This window comes from Micrasema longulum, unplaced genomic scaffold (genome assembly GCF_059751315.1).
Source record: "Micrasema longulum isolate JH-2025_06_02 unplaced genomic scaffold, ASM5975131v1 h1tg000954l, whole genome shotgun sequence".
Lineage (NCBI taxonomy): Eukaryota > Metazoa > Arthropoda > Insecta > Trichoptera > Brachycentridae > Micrasema > Micrasema longulum.
Genome location: NW_028278145.1, coordinates 1 through 16,217, shown reverse-complemented (window position 1 = coordinate 16,217; position 16,217 = coordinate 1). Strand labels below are relative to the sequence as shown.

The 16,217-nt window shown below is 31.1% G+C and overlaps 3 protein-coding genes across 6 annotated transcripts; 1 reads left to right on the top strand and 2 right to left on the bottom strand.

Moving 5' to 3' along the window:
* Window positions 1–465: 465 nt before the first annotated feature.
* On the bottom strand, window positions 466–3,099 carry LOC148277930 (B-cell receptor-associated protein 31-like). Its single transcript, XM_088232157.1, has one exon. The coding sequence runs from the start codon at window positions 2,888–2,890 to the stop codon at window positions 2,255–2,257; it is 636 nt and encodes a 211-aa protein (XP_088088283.1). The 5' UTR covers window positions 2,891–3,099; the 3' UTR covers window positions 466–2,254.
* Window positions 3,100–4,149: 1,050 nt separating this feature from the next.
* Taf11 (TATA-box binding protein associated factor 11) lies at window positions 4,150–9,940 on the top strand. The gene is made up of 5 exons (XM_088232154.1): window positions 4,150–4,702; window positions 4,785–4,889; window positions 6,711–6,963; window positions 7,624–7,808; window positions 9,522–9,940. The coding sequence occupies exons 1-5, from the start codon at window positions 4,588–4,590 to the stop codon at window positions 9,653–9,655; spliced, it is 792 nt and encodes a 263-aa protein (XP_088088280.1). The 5' UTR covers window positions 4,150–4,587; the 3' UTR covers window positions 9,656–9,940.
* Window positions 9,941–16,217, bottom strand: LOC148277928 (uncharacterized). Of its 4 annotated transcripts, none has more exons than XM_088232150.1 (6): window positions 16,018–16,217; window positions 15,198–15,406; window positions 13,961–14,055; window positions 13,635–13,731; window positions 11,755–13,314; window positions 9,941–11,624 (listed from the first exon to the last, which is right to left on the bottom strand). In XM_088232150.1, the coding sequence occupies exons 1-6, from the start codon at window positions 16,177–16,179 to the stop codon at window positions 11,183–11,185; spliced, it is 2,565 nt and encodes an 854-aa protein (XP_088088276.1). In that variant the 5' UTR covers window positions 16,180–16,217; the 3' UTR covers window positions 9,941–11,182. The 4 variants fall into 4 exon arrangements, with proteins under 4 accessions (XP_088088276.1, XP_088088277.1, XP_088088278.1 ...); XM_088232151.1 differs by having other exon boundaries at window positions 9,941–11,621; XM_088232152.1 differs by having other exon boundaries at window positions 9,941–11,618.

Genomic DNA, 16,217 nt, shown 5'->3' with positions numbered 1-16,217 from the left:
TTTAGAAGTTATGATTTTTGTAAATTGAAATCATGAAAATTTTGTGAAAATTGATGAAAACCAGAAAAACGCATGGAAACTTAAAAAATAATTTGTACCGAGAGTATGCGAGTAATAAGCATAGGTATTTCATTTTTTCACCAAATTTTACTGAATTAGCCCTTATTGCATAAGCGTTGTAAAACATGCAAAATCCAGAACAAAGTAACAGAAAATACAATAAGGACACAATGTTTTCAAAACAGTTTGTTCGTGCCAAAATGGATTTTTTATGGTGTAGTGGTTATCAAGCAGCATTTTAGTATGTTAGATACCATACATTTCCAACTAAATAAAATTTAAAACAGTATTTAACGTAATATTAATATTATAGTAACTTTGTTTCACTAACAATGAAAAATAAAATTAATTCATTTGAATTTCATCCTAACAGGGAAGGTTTTTTTTTTAAAAATAAAACAACAATCACACAAAAAAGGTTTATTAAAAATCTATTGTACAAATGCAGTGATATATGTGTGTAATATCTAAACATATGTATTAATTTCATAATAAATGCAAAAAATACTATTACAAAAAATTTTAAAGTCCATAAATAAGCCTTAACTTAATGAAACACGTAATATCAGGTAAATTATTTTAAAAATACATTAAGCCGTTTCCCCATAAGGGTAAGAGAGAGGAAAGAACGCCATATCACCCTATCTTTGCATACAAATCTCGCTTCCTCTACATTCATACTTTCTCATGCACGCGTGCCAATTATTCTGACTTTTGACATGTCATGAACTAATAATTATTTATAAAGGTGTTTTGAACTAGAATATTTTATAGTTCCTGGACCTGAAGCATATTAACTTCATGTAGCAAAAACAATAAACATGTATTACAGTTGGCGCTCCAATACAGTGCTCTATTAGGTGTGGAAAGGGAATGACAGTGATGATGATGAATAAATTGAATCAAAACAATATTTAATAGTCAAATTAATAAAACTGTTGGCTAAGAAATCACAGTAGGTAAATGACTCGAGGAAAAATGTCTTAAGTTTTCAAAACAGTGATAAAAATGTAATATAATATGCTGTAGAATTTTAATACATAGAAAAAACTAGGCTAGAAAAATACAGAATATAAGGTTTTTTTCTTCAGTTTTCACAAAATAAATAAAACAATATTAACTTTAGTATTAGAAATAAACGGAAGTATACAATATTGGCAATATATAAAAATAACAGCCTGCAATTAAACAATAATAATTATCATAATAAATTATACAAGTAATCAGCTGTATTTTTAATAAAGCTACAGTAAGTACGATAAAACATGTAAGATAAAATGATTTTGGTAAATAAATATATAAAAATTGTCATATTAAAGCAGATTACAAATCACTTTTACACATAAAATCATCATTTTTTTCATTTAATTTTTTTTTTTGCACCACAACAGGCCAGGAGGCCCAATTACAGTGGTGAATTACATTACAGAACAACCAGGCTTGAGAAAAATCACATTTTTTAATTTTTGGGAACCTTCCGTGCGTGAGTCAAGCGTCTTGACCACTACACCACGGAGGCCGCCTAAATCAGAAACATGTATTTATTTTTTGCTTTAAATAATGAAAATGAACATAACTCAATGTGTGTTGATGAACATAACTTAACGTATATTGATGAGGGTAAGGTTTTTTCAATAAATATCATACAGTAAAATTGTAAATTTACAATTTATGCTTCCAGTATCTACATATTTTTGTTAAATCATCATAATATACATTATATTAAAACTTGAAGTCAAACAGTGATATAAGACAGAACCTAAGTTAATTATTTTTATAAATGGATAAATTGTTTATTTAAATTAGGTAAACCCGATATTACAATAATTATAAATTCTGTTTTTAAAAAAACTGTTGCAAAACAGTCTGTACTTCTTACTATTTTGAGTGTTTACTGTTTATTAATTCACAACTTGACTTTTCAGTTCATATTGATAATTATTGTCTAACTTTGATTACACAAATTATGAATAAAATACAATACCTAACCAACATACTGTATGATTGTAAAAGAAAGATGAAATATAAATGAATATAAACATTTTAAAACTACCTATGTACAAACAAATCATGAATTTCGACTAGTAATCCCAATAAATAGTAATGAGCATATTTGGCAGTAATATAAAATATCAATCACTGTCAATATTTAACTTAAATATAATTGCTTAATAATTATGTACTTCAAATGTGATCAGTGATCAATTGCACATTTTTCTTTAACTAATTTCAAATCGTTGATAGCTTCTTCATACTTCTGAGTTAATATTCGGTGAGTCGCCTCGTATGTTTCACATTTTTCCGCCAGTTGTTCAATCTGTTCGTTTAAACCATTGACTGTATCTTCCTGAGTTTTTTTTTCTAAGGAAACCAAATTATCATGATCCTGAACAGTTCGACAAGCCAAATTTTTAGCTTCTTCAGCTTCCTTTATAATAGCTTCAGATTTATTGATGAGAGTAGCCTGAATATCAATCATAGTTATAAGTCGTCTTAGTACAAAAGACAGGTATATGGAAAAAAATGTGATATAAAAATTTCTTTGAGCTCTGAACAACCTTATAGAACCTTTCATTTCCGATGCGAAATTTATACTGTTCCCATGGCCTGCGTACTTCTTCATATCTCTAGCAGCATCCAAGAAGAATAAGAAAAGCACAGCTAATAAAATGTAGAAATACATTGCAGAATACCTGGATACCCTCAAAATAAGATGGTAATTGAATACTTTTTGCCATTTTCGTGGACTGATTACAGGCAAAAGGAACAGTATTACTAAGCCAATTTCTAAATAAAGAAAGCCGGCTATTATATTCCACTGTAAACTCATTTTGGAGGTTGGCTTTAGACACTTGATTTCACTGATAATGAAAATTATAACGTGAAGATTTTAACTAAAATAAGATTTCAGAAAAAAATACACGTAGATCTTGAGAACCAAAAATAATATTCAATAACCACGTCAGTGAAAACTAAAAATCCTTTCCTAAAGATTTCTGAAGATTAAGTGTCAACAAAGATAATTAAATGATGAACCACGAAACGTCACATCTTCTTTGATTTCCCTAAGTATTTTTACTCTATGATTAATTTATTTACACTTTATAAAATTCTTATATTATAATTATATGTATATACTCTAAGATTATAATAGTAGTATGATAATTTATATAGCGCCATTTTTGTGAAAACCACCTCAAGGGCGCTGTACAATAAATAAATATTTCCGTACGTCTTGCAGCTACAGAGCGCTTATAATATTCTATCAACATGCATAAGGTATCTGTTGTCCCAATATATTTTACTAAATAAATCGATGAACCCTTTACAGCCCCTATTATCTCATCGGGTGATTCATGCTGCCACGTTCGAATTATAATAGCGTTTTTTAAAAATGAATTATACATAAAATATATTTTTTTTAGATTCTAGGAGGCTTGGGAAAGGTATTGTATTACGAAAAGTGGCTATTGGCCATACCAACACCACCTAGATCTACAGGAGATATTTGTCATACCGACAAAAAAATAAACGAAAAGACGTATTCTCAAAACAAATAAACTATCGTGCCGTTTTCACATTTGTGTAAGCAGAGAGTAATCTATCAAAATTACCCAATCACTATGTATTTACATTCTTCCACTGCATTCATAAATCTCCCATTGCACGCACGCTGATTATTCCGACTTTTGACATGTTATCTTCAAATTTATATTCATTATAGTTGGTAGTGCCATGTCTTTCTCAGCTTTCTTTATTTTTCACATCCACGTACATTCGTACCTAGGTATTAATACATTGTTGTATGTAGTTCTTTGTTGCTCTATAGAAAAACAGTTATGCAATATCAAAAACTAAGGTAAAGAGTGCATATAGATACTACCATCGCCTACTATATACATCATCTATATAGTCAGTGTTTGGTTCTGCCTTAGAGTATATATAATATACTCTAAGGGTTACTACAAGGTAAAGATACCCCAATAAAGAAAAAAAACATCCTTCGTGTAACCGTTGTTGATGGTTTCTAGGGTTTCTCTTTTCTGTTTTGCTAATGTCTGTGGATATGTAATCTGTGGTGTCAATACTATACTATAATGTGTATAATCTCTGGGCAATACTGTCAATCGGGTCAATCGCGTCAAGATATCTGTAGTGTGTCTGTAGTCTGTGATCGCGTCAATCTGGTTTTAATGTTCTTCTGTGTTATTTGTGCTGGTTTAGTTTTAGTGGTTTTATTTTGTCATTTTCCGAAAAGTAAAAAGATCGTAAACGTTTTTAGTAAAAACTTTTTACTCGTATTCAATTATAGCCTTGCACTTTCATGTTGACAATTCTCAATACATTTGATCTCACTATTTTTATATGTGTAGTCAATTCACTAACTATTATATATCACTTGTCACCAGTCACTAACCTAGCTTAGAATCGTTGACATATTTAGAATCCAGAAGCTGCCCGTAAGTGCCTGCTAAAATCAACCCAACATGATATGCTCTGAAAAACGTATAAAATAAATTCACAGCAATGGATAATGTTTTGGAAAAGTACGAACAGGAGACCGATAAATCTTATAACATGAATGAATCTAAAAACGAAGATTCGTTTTCTGAAACATATGATGAAGATAACAGATACAGAGGTTTGTTATAAGCAAACGTATGTAAATATCACATTCCGTACGGTGTACGCATCGCATGATATTAATTAGTCAAAATTTGTAGATGAAGACCTGGCCCGAGATTTACAGCACAGTGATTCCAATGATGAGTCACAAGATGTTCCCTTAGAGATAGAAGATGAATTGTTGAGAGATAATGAGGATCCAGGTATATACTTTTAAAATTATTCATCATCATCCCCTTTCCGCACCAAATGGTGCATAGGGCACTGCATCGGTACACCAATCGCAGCAATCTTGATCATTTTTATTACATGAAGATAGGATGATCAGTCTTACGCTTCAGGTACCAGTCCAGGGACTATGAAATATTCCAGTGTAAAAACATCCTTTCAAATAAATATTTCATATCAACCATGTCAGGAATCGAACTCGAGACCTCTTGCATGGTAGGCAAACGCGCTGACCATAACAGCACGGGGATTCTCAAAATATTAATGTGTACTCTGATTACCAAAAAATGTTTGGGCCAAACATTAATTAATAGTAAAGATCACGTCAACAAATTTAAAAAAAAGGAAAATACAAATTAACATGTAATTGTCCTGGTTCATGTATATGACAAAGCGGGAGAGCAAATAAACATACACTGAAAGAACATTTAGCTTCACATAGATTAAATAACTATATATCAAACTACACATCTCATTTAAATGAATTAAAAGTTGATTTTGACAAATCAAAAGACATTAAAATTTTGCATGTAGAACATAAAGGTCCAAAGTTAGATGGATTAAATTTAAAAAAAAATAAATTGGATAAATAATAATAGCGATAGAATTTCATTAAATCAGCAGATGGAATTTAAAAACTCATCCTTATTAGCCCCCTTAGTTTGACCCTGTACATTGCATTAAAACAATGAATATTTTCACAGAATAGAATCCTCCCTTGTTTTTGATAACTTTGTCCCACTTGGTTTCATTGAAATATGATGTATTGCATCTCTTTCGACTTATTTTTAAATGTAACTACACTTAAGACAATATTTAGTTTTATGTAAATCATTCTTACACTTTATAATATTTACCAGTCTGAAAATGCCCATTAGAGGGTGAAAGCGCTAATTGGTCAAATAAATAAGTGGAAGTGTAACAAGTATTTTTAATTGGTAACTTATATTTAAATATAAGTTATTATATTAATACCTGAATATAGCGTATGAAGAGAAAGCAAGGGTTGCTCTGAAAGCCTAAGTCATCATCTTCATCATTCCCTTTCCGCACCTAATGGTGCATAGGGCACTGCATTAGTACACCAATCGCAGCAATCTTGATCATTTTTTTTACATGAAGGTAAGATAATCAGTCTTACGATTCAGGTGCCAGTCCAGGGACTATGAAATATTCTAGAGTAAAAACACCCTTTTAAATAAATATTTTATCTCAACCATGTCGGGATTCGAACCCGAGACTCCTTGTATGGTAGGGAAACGCACTGACCACTACACCAAGAGGTCGACAAAGGCCTACGCCATTAAGTTTTCAAAAAAAAGTTTCAAATCAGCAAGGATTATCTTCCGTATGTTTTTTTTGTAAAATTAGGCAACATTTGGAGTACATATTGACTTTAATACTAAATAAATGGTAGTCTTGTGGACTCATGGGCCAAAGGTCCGAGGTTCAAATCCCACTCTATCACAACTCGATTTCCATTTTTCCAGCACAAGTTATTTACGACTTTAAGGAAATGGTCTGAAAATTCAAATATTTCAGTACATAATAAAAACTCCAATATTTCTCTTTTTTATTTATAAAAAACAAAAACCAATAAAAGAACTTTGGCCAAAATTATAGTTTGAAACCTGTGCACAATCGGTATGATTGCTCTTGAGAGTTTCATTTTTAGTATAGCAAAAGTAGGTTTATGAAAGACTATAGTTAAGTATGCAGAGTGAAAAAAAAAAAACATGGTTTATTTTATAGCAATGGTTTATACTGAATATTGATTTAAAAAAAATGAATTTTAGATCTATCTGATAACCTAAAACCTAATGATTCTATTCTGGATATGGATATATCAGAAAGAAGTGAAGATATTGATAAATCCTTGAATCTCAGTACTGATGAAGAGCTAAAGATAACGGCTCAGTGTGATGACAGTCAACAAGACGATCAGTTGGAACAGGATCAAAAACCTTCAGAGTATAGTTTTATAAGTGAAAGAGAAAGAGAAAAGAAAAGTAAAAAAGAAATAGAAGAGGAGGAAAGGGAGAAAATGCAGTAAGTATTAAACATCACTAACTACTTGGAGTCTTTTCATTCTGAAAAATTTGATGAGTTTGTGCTTTTATCATCTGAGGCAGATCAAATTCATATGCAAAAATCTTGTCAGTTTATGTTTCCCGTCAATTATTACATGCTTATATCGTGTCTAGAGTTGATTGTTTTATTGGTATTTACGCAGGTTTACCAATCAATAAAATAGTTTTTTTAGAGTCTGCATTAGATGCTGCAGCGAGAGTTATGACAGAATTTATAAGTTCAGTCATATCAATTCTGTTGTCTTATCAAAACCATGTCACAATACTGCTGCAGAATATTTAAAAGAACTATGGACTTCCTACGCCTTAAATTCAGGGAATGTGCATTCTCAGTTGCAGACTCTATGGCATGGAGTGCTCTACCATAAGAACTTCAGAACTGTGATGTGAAGTTTAAAAAGAAAAAAAAAAACTCATTTGTTATCTAAACAATTTAGATAAATTCCTAGCATCTTATATCAAAACAAATACATACATAATTTTACTAAATTTGACAAAGTAGAGTTTTTACTATGATGCTTTACTTTTAAGTAATAGTGTTAAAAGTGTTCATGTATCATTATTAAAGAGTATGTTTCAAATATTGTTTGTAAATGGTGGATTTTATTAAACTTTTTAGAGTTCTTGTTTCTAATTTTACCGAGGAGCAACTTGATCGCTACGAAATGTACCGGAGGGCTGCATTTCCCAAAGCTTCTGTGAAAAGGCTTATGCAGACCATTACTGGCTGCTCTGTGGGGCAGAATGTTGTTATTGCTATGTCAGGAATTGCCAAAGTTTTTGTGGGAGAAGTGGTCGAAGAAGGTAACTTAAATTATAAAGTTTATATTTGAAGCACTAACTTTGTGGTTATTCATTATAATAAAATAAATAAAACAACTTTGTTTTTAACCACTAATTGTTATTTTTCACTGACCGGTTTCAAAGCAAACAAGCTTCTTCGTCAAGGTTTACGTAACTAATGAATTGATTCCTTTTTTTATTTTATTTTTTTATTTCTATCATGTTCACTAAATACTACACGTGTACCCAATAAATCAAGTCGTTTTTTCCTTACACGGGTGGTAATTTGATATCATTATTTTCGAAGTAAGACAGGAGAGGACTAAAAGAAATATTGTTTATTTGGTTATTAATTATTGTTTTCTTATTATGAATCGCTTTTTTAATTTCTAAGATTTCTAAGTTGTCTAATTTTAATATTTTATTTTTAACATGAAGTACTTTTAATCCAGTGTCTTTATTGAAGTTATGATTATTTTCTATCAGATGATTTGCGAATTCAGAAAAATTATTATTATTTAAGCATCTTAAGTGTTCTTTTACTCTAATATCAAAGTTTCTTTTAGTTTTTCCAATGTAGATTGAATCGCAATCATTACAATTTAATTGGTGTATTCCAGATTTATCATATTAATGGACTTTGTTTTTGTGATTTTTTAACAATGGTTGTGTACCATTTAAAATTGACCATTTTATGTTGCACCAAAGGTATGGTTGTGATATGTCCAGTTTTTTCGATAAAACAGGCGACCATTCGTTTGGAAGTGCTTCATCTGCTAACAACTTTTGTTGGATTTCACTCATCTTGAAACACCCATACCGTCCCGTCGACTACTGTTATGTTTCGGGCTCATACGAATATATCCATGATTCGTCACCTGTTACGATGTTATAGACACGCTTTGAAGCACGGCGGTCATATTTTTTGAGCATTTCTTTCGACCATTTAACACGAGCCTTTTTTTGAGCAACTAACAAATTATGTGGAATCCAACGTGAGCAAATCTTTATGATGCCCAAATGTTAATGTAATATTGAATGTATGCTTGTCACACCAAGGCTATCTGAATAAAACAATAAGTCAAATGACGATCTTCCACTATCAGTTTATGCACAGCATCAATGTTTTTCGGAACAACAACCGATTTTGGACAAAAAGTCGTCAAAAGTCGAATTAATTTCATCAATGCACTGGTGTTGAGTTAATCCACTTGGAAAGTTGTAAAAAATAATCACAAAAATGTTTACGATTTAATTCCATTTTTAGACTAATATCAAATTTTGAAATAACTATAACAATTGAAAATAGCGACCGTATAAAAATTTCTGAGTAAATATCGCTTCTAAAATGTCAAAGTCTACGATAGAGGTGTCAGTTCCCAGATAGCACCACCAGTGTTGCCAAATCTCAAAACATATAAAAGGCAACCTTCATATTTAGTCCTGTAATATTAACCAATATTAGTATATATTTATTTAACTTTTGTACCTAATGTTATTTGTACATTGGCGGGCTTATTGCCAAATGGCAATTTCTTCCAACCATCCAATAAAATAAAAGTTTTATTTTTATAATTCAAGTTTTTATAATAAATCAAAAATTTTTATAATACCAGATGGATAGTCTATTAATTCTTTTTTTGTAGAGATTTGACTAATATGTGGTTTTTGTGTATACCATTACATTTATGGTTAAATTCTTATATGTACTGATTTTTACTATTTTACCACCAGCTCTCGATGTGTTGGAACAATCCGGAGAAGCAGGTCCCTTACAGCCCAAACACCTAAGAGAAGCTGTTAGAAGATTAAGAAACCGTCATGTCATTCCATCTAGCAAGGCACACAGAAGCTTCTTCAGATTATAGCACATTCTAATTGGTTATATGTAATAATTAAGTTATAATATGTTCATTATTTCATTGATCACAATAAATTATATTATTTAAGGATAAGATTTTTAAAACTATTGCTAGTTGGAGCACAATAATTTATTTAAGTTTAGTAAGTGGGTGATACATAGTTTTCTGTCTTTTTTTATAATACAACAATATTAAGATTTTATGGTTTTTATAAATATTTTTATTTAAATTTGATTGAAACTTTGAATAAAAAAACAATGGGATTTAAAAGATGGAAAATAAACAACTAAATTTATTTTCAATTAATTTATTTTAAATTAAGTACAATAATTATGGCAAAAGCTTGCATTGTTATTATAGATTTTGTAAAATCAGTCTTGTTAAAACAATGGCCCAAACGTTTTGTTGGAATGGTAACTAGACTTTAGAATAAAAATAATGTTCATAATAATATGTAAGTAGTAAAATTATTTTTAGTTTTGTATTAATTGTTACAATTTTTTATAAATAATTAACAATAAATCAATGAGCAAACAAGCATTTAAAAGTTAATAAGTTTTTAATTTACGTATAGAATTTACAAAACAATGAATATAAGCTAACAAAAATTATAAATTACAACAGAAATATAAAAAACTTACATAATGCACAATTCACAACTTGTATATCAATAAAAATGTAATTGTTACTACAGTGTAAATTCAAAAAGCACTTGTTTAAATATATTTTTACATGTTTATGATTATCATACAAAACACTTAAATTATTTATTTAGGTATTTTGAATCTCATGCGGTAGTATTAAGTTCTACAAAATAGAAATAATTTGCAAAATTAAATGACAAAACCCTCATAATCCATACAAAAATTCAAAATGAGATGAGTCGGTAAACAAGGTAGATAAGAAATGTTTTTCATTACCGTCATGTTATGACAGTATTTTACTACCCTGATAAATGGCAAATATATTTGAATTTACAAATAGTTTAGCTGCGTATGAAAAAAAAGTCCAGCTTACACAGCCAATTTATAAATAACACATGTTTGTGTTACCTAATTTTTTATTAGTTTGTCTCGAACGAAAAACACTTTAGAAATCACAACATTTGTAGGTACATTTTAAAAAGGTACAACAATCTTGGTAAATATAATGATGTATTACACAAATGTTTAATTCTATCAAACAAATGGTAATAAACACTAATAAAAAAATAACAATCGTATATTATCACACAGATGATACAGATTGTGCACTATTACATATATATTATGGTGAGTAAAATAAATAACTAATAATAAACATCTATGTATGAATTAAACTGCACAGATTATAAAGGATGTATACAATACAATAATGGATCAGTTAATTAAAATTTGTTACCCTAATGTTCATCATTAATTGAATAAATCAATAAAGTAAAATAAAAATTGGAACCTTTGTAAATGGGAAAATGAATTGTAACAGCTTTAAAAAAAAGTTCTTTATAAATATGTAAAAACTACAAGAACATGAGAACGAGAAATTACTAAAAGCTCAAATAAGGAGCCTTCGCACACCGCACTCGATGCAAAACTTAGCACTTTCAAAAGGGAATTTACATCCACACTCGTGACAGAACTTGGAGAGTCTGGAGGTGGACATTATGCTGGAACATGTACGGGAGATGGGCTGCATCATGGAAGGAAGAGAGCCATCCGATCCACTGGAACTGAGGCGACTTTCTGTCCGAGATTGGGTCAGTTCTGACTCTCGGTCCTTATTGAAAGGGGAAATGTAGTCACGCTGAGGAGATCTCCTCGAGCCGAGACGACTCTCCGTCCTCGATGGGGTGGGTTCCTTGGTGAAAGGAGAAGTATATTCCCTTACAGGAGATCTCCTCGATGAAGTTGTGCTGGGAGACGTTGCATTGCGCGCGGGGGAAACTCGGTTTCCATACCCGTGCTGACCCGATGGTGAGGAGCGGTTCAAACTACTCCTCAAAATAGAGACAAATTTATCATTAGTTAAATTACATAATATGTACTTCCAAAAAGTTACTTAATTATATCGCAATAATATATCTGTACGTGCATAAATTTAAATGCGATTAAAATAAGAATGCTAACCTCCCATAGGCCGAATCCGCAATGGATTTAGATCCATAATTGCTATAGTTGTCAGGAGATGTTTCTCTACTTTCGCTTCCAGTAATATCAAATTGTGAGGTGGCAACACTTATTTTATCCACACTGGAAACTTTTTTGGTCTTCTTGTAAATTGAGATATCGTCAAATTTGTAATCTTTTACCTCTTTTTTGCTTTTGTCATTCTTAGACCGGCTGTTCTCATCATATTTAGTATGTGTCGATACTTTGGAGTCACAGAACACGTCAATATCTTTTAAGGAGCTAATAATGTCATCTTCCAATCGAGATTCTTCTTCTTTATATTTATGAATGGTTTTACTGGGAGTCATTTTTTTGTCCTTGGATTCGTTTACCGAGTTGGATCTCTTGGTGTACATAGGATAGATGGGATTTGGGAGAGGATTGACTGAGCTAAAATTCAAAGATATGGATTTATTATACGGAATTTGTTTTTGTTTATCTACAGAATTACGAGTATTAAGAGAATTTTGAGCATTCATTTTATTATTTTTTAAATTCAAGCCATCTAACGAATCTTTTGTAGAACGCGTCTTGGTAGTATTTTTCCTAAAAGAACTTAAGTGGGATGGTGATGAATCATCATCTAATGAAGACATCAACTCTTCTAGATCATTGTACAATGCATCTTCATCTTGCGGTGACATCTTTGAATTCAAACTTTGTTCTAAGGAGATCATTATTTTATCATACTGAGCGCTAAGGTCGTCTATTGTGGGGGTAGTGGACTCTTCGTTTGAACTAGAATTGTTAGAACCTTGGAAAGTGTTAGCGTAAGTTTTAGTTAATTTTTTATGCGATGCTTGATTAATTATTTTAGCAGGATTATTACAAACTAGAGACTCTGTGCTACTGAGCAGAATAGGATTATCTAGCAACTTTTGTACACTAGGGGGTATTTTGTCATTAATTAGTTTTGGGTCTATAAAAGTTTCTTGCGAAACTGACAAATCGTTTTTGATCGCTTTATTATTAGATATAGAATTATCAACTCTAGTTTTTGTTCCTGACATTCTATCTACTGGTTCAAGCTTAATAATACGGTGTTTTTCTGTTCGGTTTGGGAATCTAGCACTGACCTCGGTTGATTCATTTGATCTATTTTTGTTTTCTACTTTAGCATTACTAACTTTGGATTTAGGAGAAGTATTATTGGATTTTATTTGTTTTTCATTGTTATTTATGTAATCGTGATTTTGTAAAGTTTTAGAAGAATATAAACTGGAAGTAGCAGTGTCCGAAGTCGGTTTAGTGGAGTTGAATTTGCCCGTAAGATTATACTTATTGGAAGGACTTCGCAATGAGCGTGTTCTTTGTAAACTAGAAGAAACATTATTATTGATAACATTCTCATCTCTACTTTTCCTAGGGGTATGAAGGACAGGGTTGGATGTAACCGGGTATAATTCTTTTTTATGTTCTATCGGACTTATATCCATTCTGTGTAAATTTGTGGAAGACGACATAAGATCCAACATTTGACGTTTAGCTGACAGAAATGGATCATAACTATCATCAAATCTGAAATTAGTAATAAAGTGTTTTTTTTTAATTCAGGTAGTTGTATAACAATATATAATATATGTTTTTTCATTAAATTTTTGAAGAATTAGAGGTTATTATTTTTAATAAGATAAGCTTTAATAAAATGTAGGTAACACACAACTTGTATGTACATATTTGTGACACTACCAATCGATTGAAAGTGAACGAAAATAATAATATACAATTAATACAAGTTCTAACAACAGATATAATTCTCTTTAACATAAATACAGATAATTCTCTATTAGAGTAACATATCAATTAGGATAAAAAAAACTTAATTAAAGATAACCAACCTGGATTTATTAGTAAAGCTACGAGACATTGTGTTGACTACATCGGGACCCCGTGCAGATTTTTTAATGATCGGCAAATGTTGGACATCACTCCCATCTGGAAATCATAAAATATTTTTTATTATTTGGTCGCCTTGGTGGTAAAAATAATAAGCCACAAAACTTAGTATTGAGAAGATGACTAGGTTAAAAAAAAAACAACTTTCCGTTGTACTACTTACTGGCATTTATAAACATTACAAATGCATAATTTAAGTGATAAAGTAGTAAAAATATGAAATATTCATGTGTTAGTCTTTAATAGAAAAGATATGTAAAGCAATTACCTGTTGCAGTTCTACGGTCCCCGGAAGAACGATCACTCACTCCTGAGTCTACAGATGCTGATCGGCTGAGGGAGTATTTCTCTCTTGTGAGGGACCTGACAAAACATTTTACAAATTATCACCCGCGAAGTGGCCATGTAAACTAGCCGATGATAGGTCATGAGCCCTGTATATACCGAGAATTCCATATGCCCTTATCTAAAATATTCTCTATCTCAGTTGTAATATGTTATCTTAATAACTCCCTAGGTGATGAAATCCAGTCCTTGTCTACAACTACAAACATTTGGACAAACTCAAAATATTATTACATAATTATATACTTGATAAGATTTTATATCAAGCATCTTTACAGGCGAAATAAAAAATGTTAATGTGCATATAAAAATTATGTAGAAGAAAAAAAACCTTTTTTTAAATCTGTTGTAGAAAAAAAAACATTTAAGTTACTGAGTGAAAATTCTTGATGGAAGTTCATTGTAATTTATTATATAAATAAAAGACGAGTGATACTTTAATCCACAAATTAGGAATATACAGTGACCGGTTTCATCGCTTTCGCGACATCTTCAAGACTGTTATTTTTATTAAGGAGTTCAGTGTATTTATACAAAACAGAGGTAAGGATAGATAATTCAAAATTATATGAAAGTAAATTAAATAAAGTTATTTTTGTCTTAAGGATCATTATCAAATTTTTTTCGGGTTAACTAATGAGTTGATATAATGCTATTTTAATGAGTTTAAGTATTTTATTTTTAGTGCCCCATCGTGAGTGTGATTTTTGTCAATTATGATTTCTAAAAAACAAAGGGTAAAAATATATCACAATGGGTAAAGTAACGGAGAATGCATGTGTGTTATCTGTTCATTAAGTAATTCTTATTAAATTTTTTTCTATTAGTTTCGAGAATTTCTAGTTTCTTCTTTCTCTTCTCAAGATAAAAATAACTTTATTTCATTTACTTTCATATAATTTTGAATTATCTATCCTTACCTCTGTTTTGTCTAAATACATTGAACTTCTTAATAAAGATACCAGTCTTGAAGATGTCGCGAAAGCGATGAAACCGGTCACTGTATATTCCTAATTTGTGGATTAAAGTATCACTCTTCTTTTATTTATATAATAAACTGTTATAGAAATATGTGTTTTTGAGTGGCAAAAAACTTCAGATGTCTCTTTTCATTATTTAGTTTCTAAACAATCTTTCTCGCTAAATTATGTGCTAGTTACCTCCGGCTCTTGACAGGTGGAGCTCTGTAGGAAGTGCGCGCGATGAGGCGAGAGCGAGCCACCCGGACACCCTCCGGGCCGCACGTGGCCCCGGGGGCCACGGCCAGCTTGGCGCGTTCTGCACACCAAGCCACATGGCGGTCCCATGCACGGGCACCAAATCCACGACTGCAGTGAGGGCACTTTACAGTATCAGGGGCTGCTAGCAGCTGGAAAAAAATAATTTACAAACTGTTAGACCAGTTTATTTTGCGTGTCAAGTTCTGAAAAAAACTGTCTTGTTGCGGGTGCCGTGTTACATCTAGGAATAAAGAGAAACAAAGTTAAGCCTAGTAATCGAAAATCGCAAAGATCGTCCGGAAACAATGCGTGTCATCCAAAATGTCTCGGCATCACTATATCAAACTAAAGAAAAGAAACATATTAATTATTGGGGAATTTGGAAGTCTAGACAACATTTTTTTAATTAAAAATTATGTATTGAATTTCAACATAGAATAAATCAATTCCATACTTATGTTTGATTATTATGTGAACATTTTTGTTCTTATTTATTCGGGAAAAATTTTATAGCGCCATTTTTGTGAAAATCACCTCAAGGACGCTGTACAATAAAAATCCAAACACGTTTTGCAGCTACAAAACGAGTGGTGGTTAGAAATCTAGCCCCCATTTCTGCTTTTATAATAAACATGACTTTTTGTGAATTATACCTTGGTGGGTGCACATGTAAAATACTGGATATTAAAATTACCAAATGAAATAAAAATTTGCAGGAAATACTTCCTCATCTTATATGTACATAATTTTCTTAACCAACCTTGCTTTGTGATGTTCTTGGACTTGGTTGTTTTGTTCTGGTTGCCATCTTTGGTGCCGGTGATGGTTTCTCTTTTTCAAGAAATGGGCTGTTTTCTGGTAAACCGAAATTCTTTGGCAAAAAATCTCCCAAATCTGTTCCTGGATAATAAAAAATAAACATGAAAAATAATTGCTATAAAACTGGGTACTTGCAACACA

Coding starts and splice junctions, on each gene's coding strand:
- LOC148277930 (XM_088232157.1), bottom strand. CDS start 2,890: ATGAGTTTACAGTGGAATATAATAGCCGGCTTTCTTTATTTAGAAATT.
- Taf11 (XM_088232154.1), top strand. CDS start 4,588: ATGGATAATGTTTTGGAAAAGTACGAACAGGAGACCGATAAATCTTAT. Junction 4,703..4,784: donor TGAAGATAACAGATACAGAG/GTTTGTTATAAG, acceptor CAAAATTTGTAG/ATGAAGACCTGGCCCGAGAT. Junction 7,809..9,521: donor GGGAGAAGTGGTCGAAGAAG/GTAACTTAAATT, acceptor TTTTACCACCAG/CTCTCGATGTGTTGGAACAA.
- LOC148277928 (XM_088232150.1), bottom strand. CDS start 16,179: ATGTTTATTTTTTATTATCCAGGAACAGATTTGGGAGATTTTTTGCCA. Junction 15,407..16,017: donor CAAGAACATCACAAAGCAAG/GTTGGTTAAGAA, acceptor ATTTTTTTCCAG/CTGCTAGCAGCCCCTGATAC. Junction 13,732..13,960: donor GGACCGTAGAACTGCAACAG/GTAATTGCTTTA, acceptor TATGATTTCCAG/ATGGGAGTGATGTCCAACAT.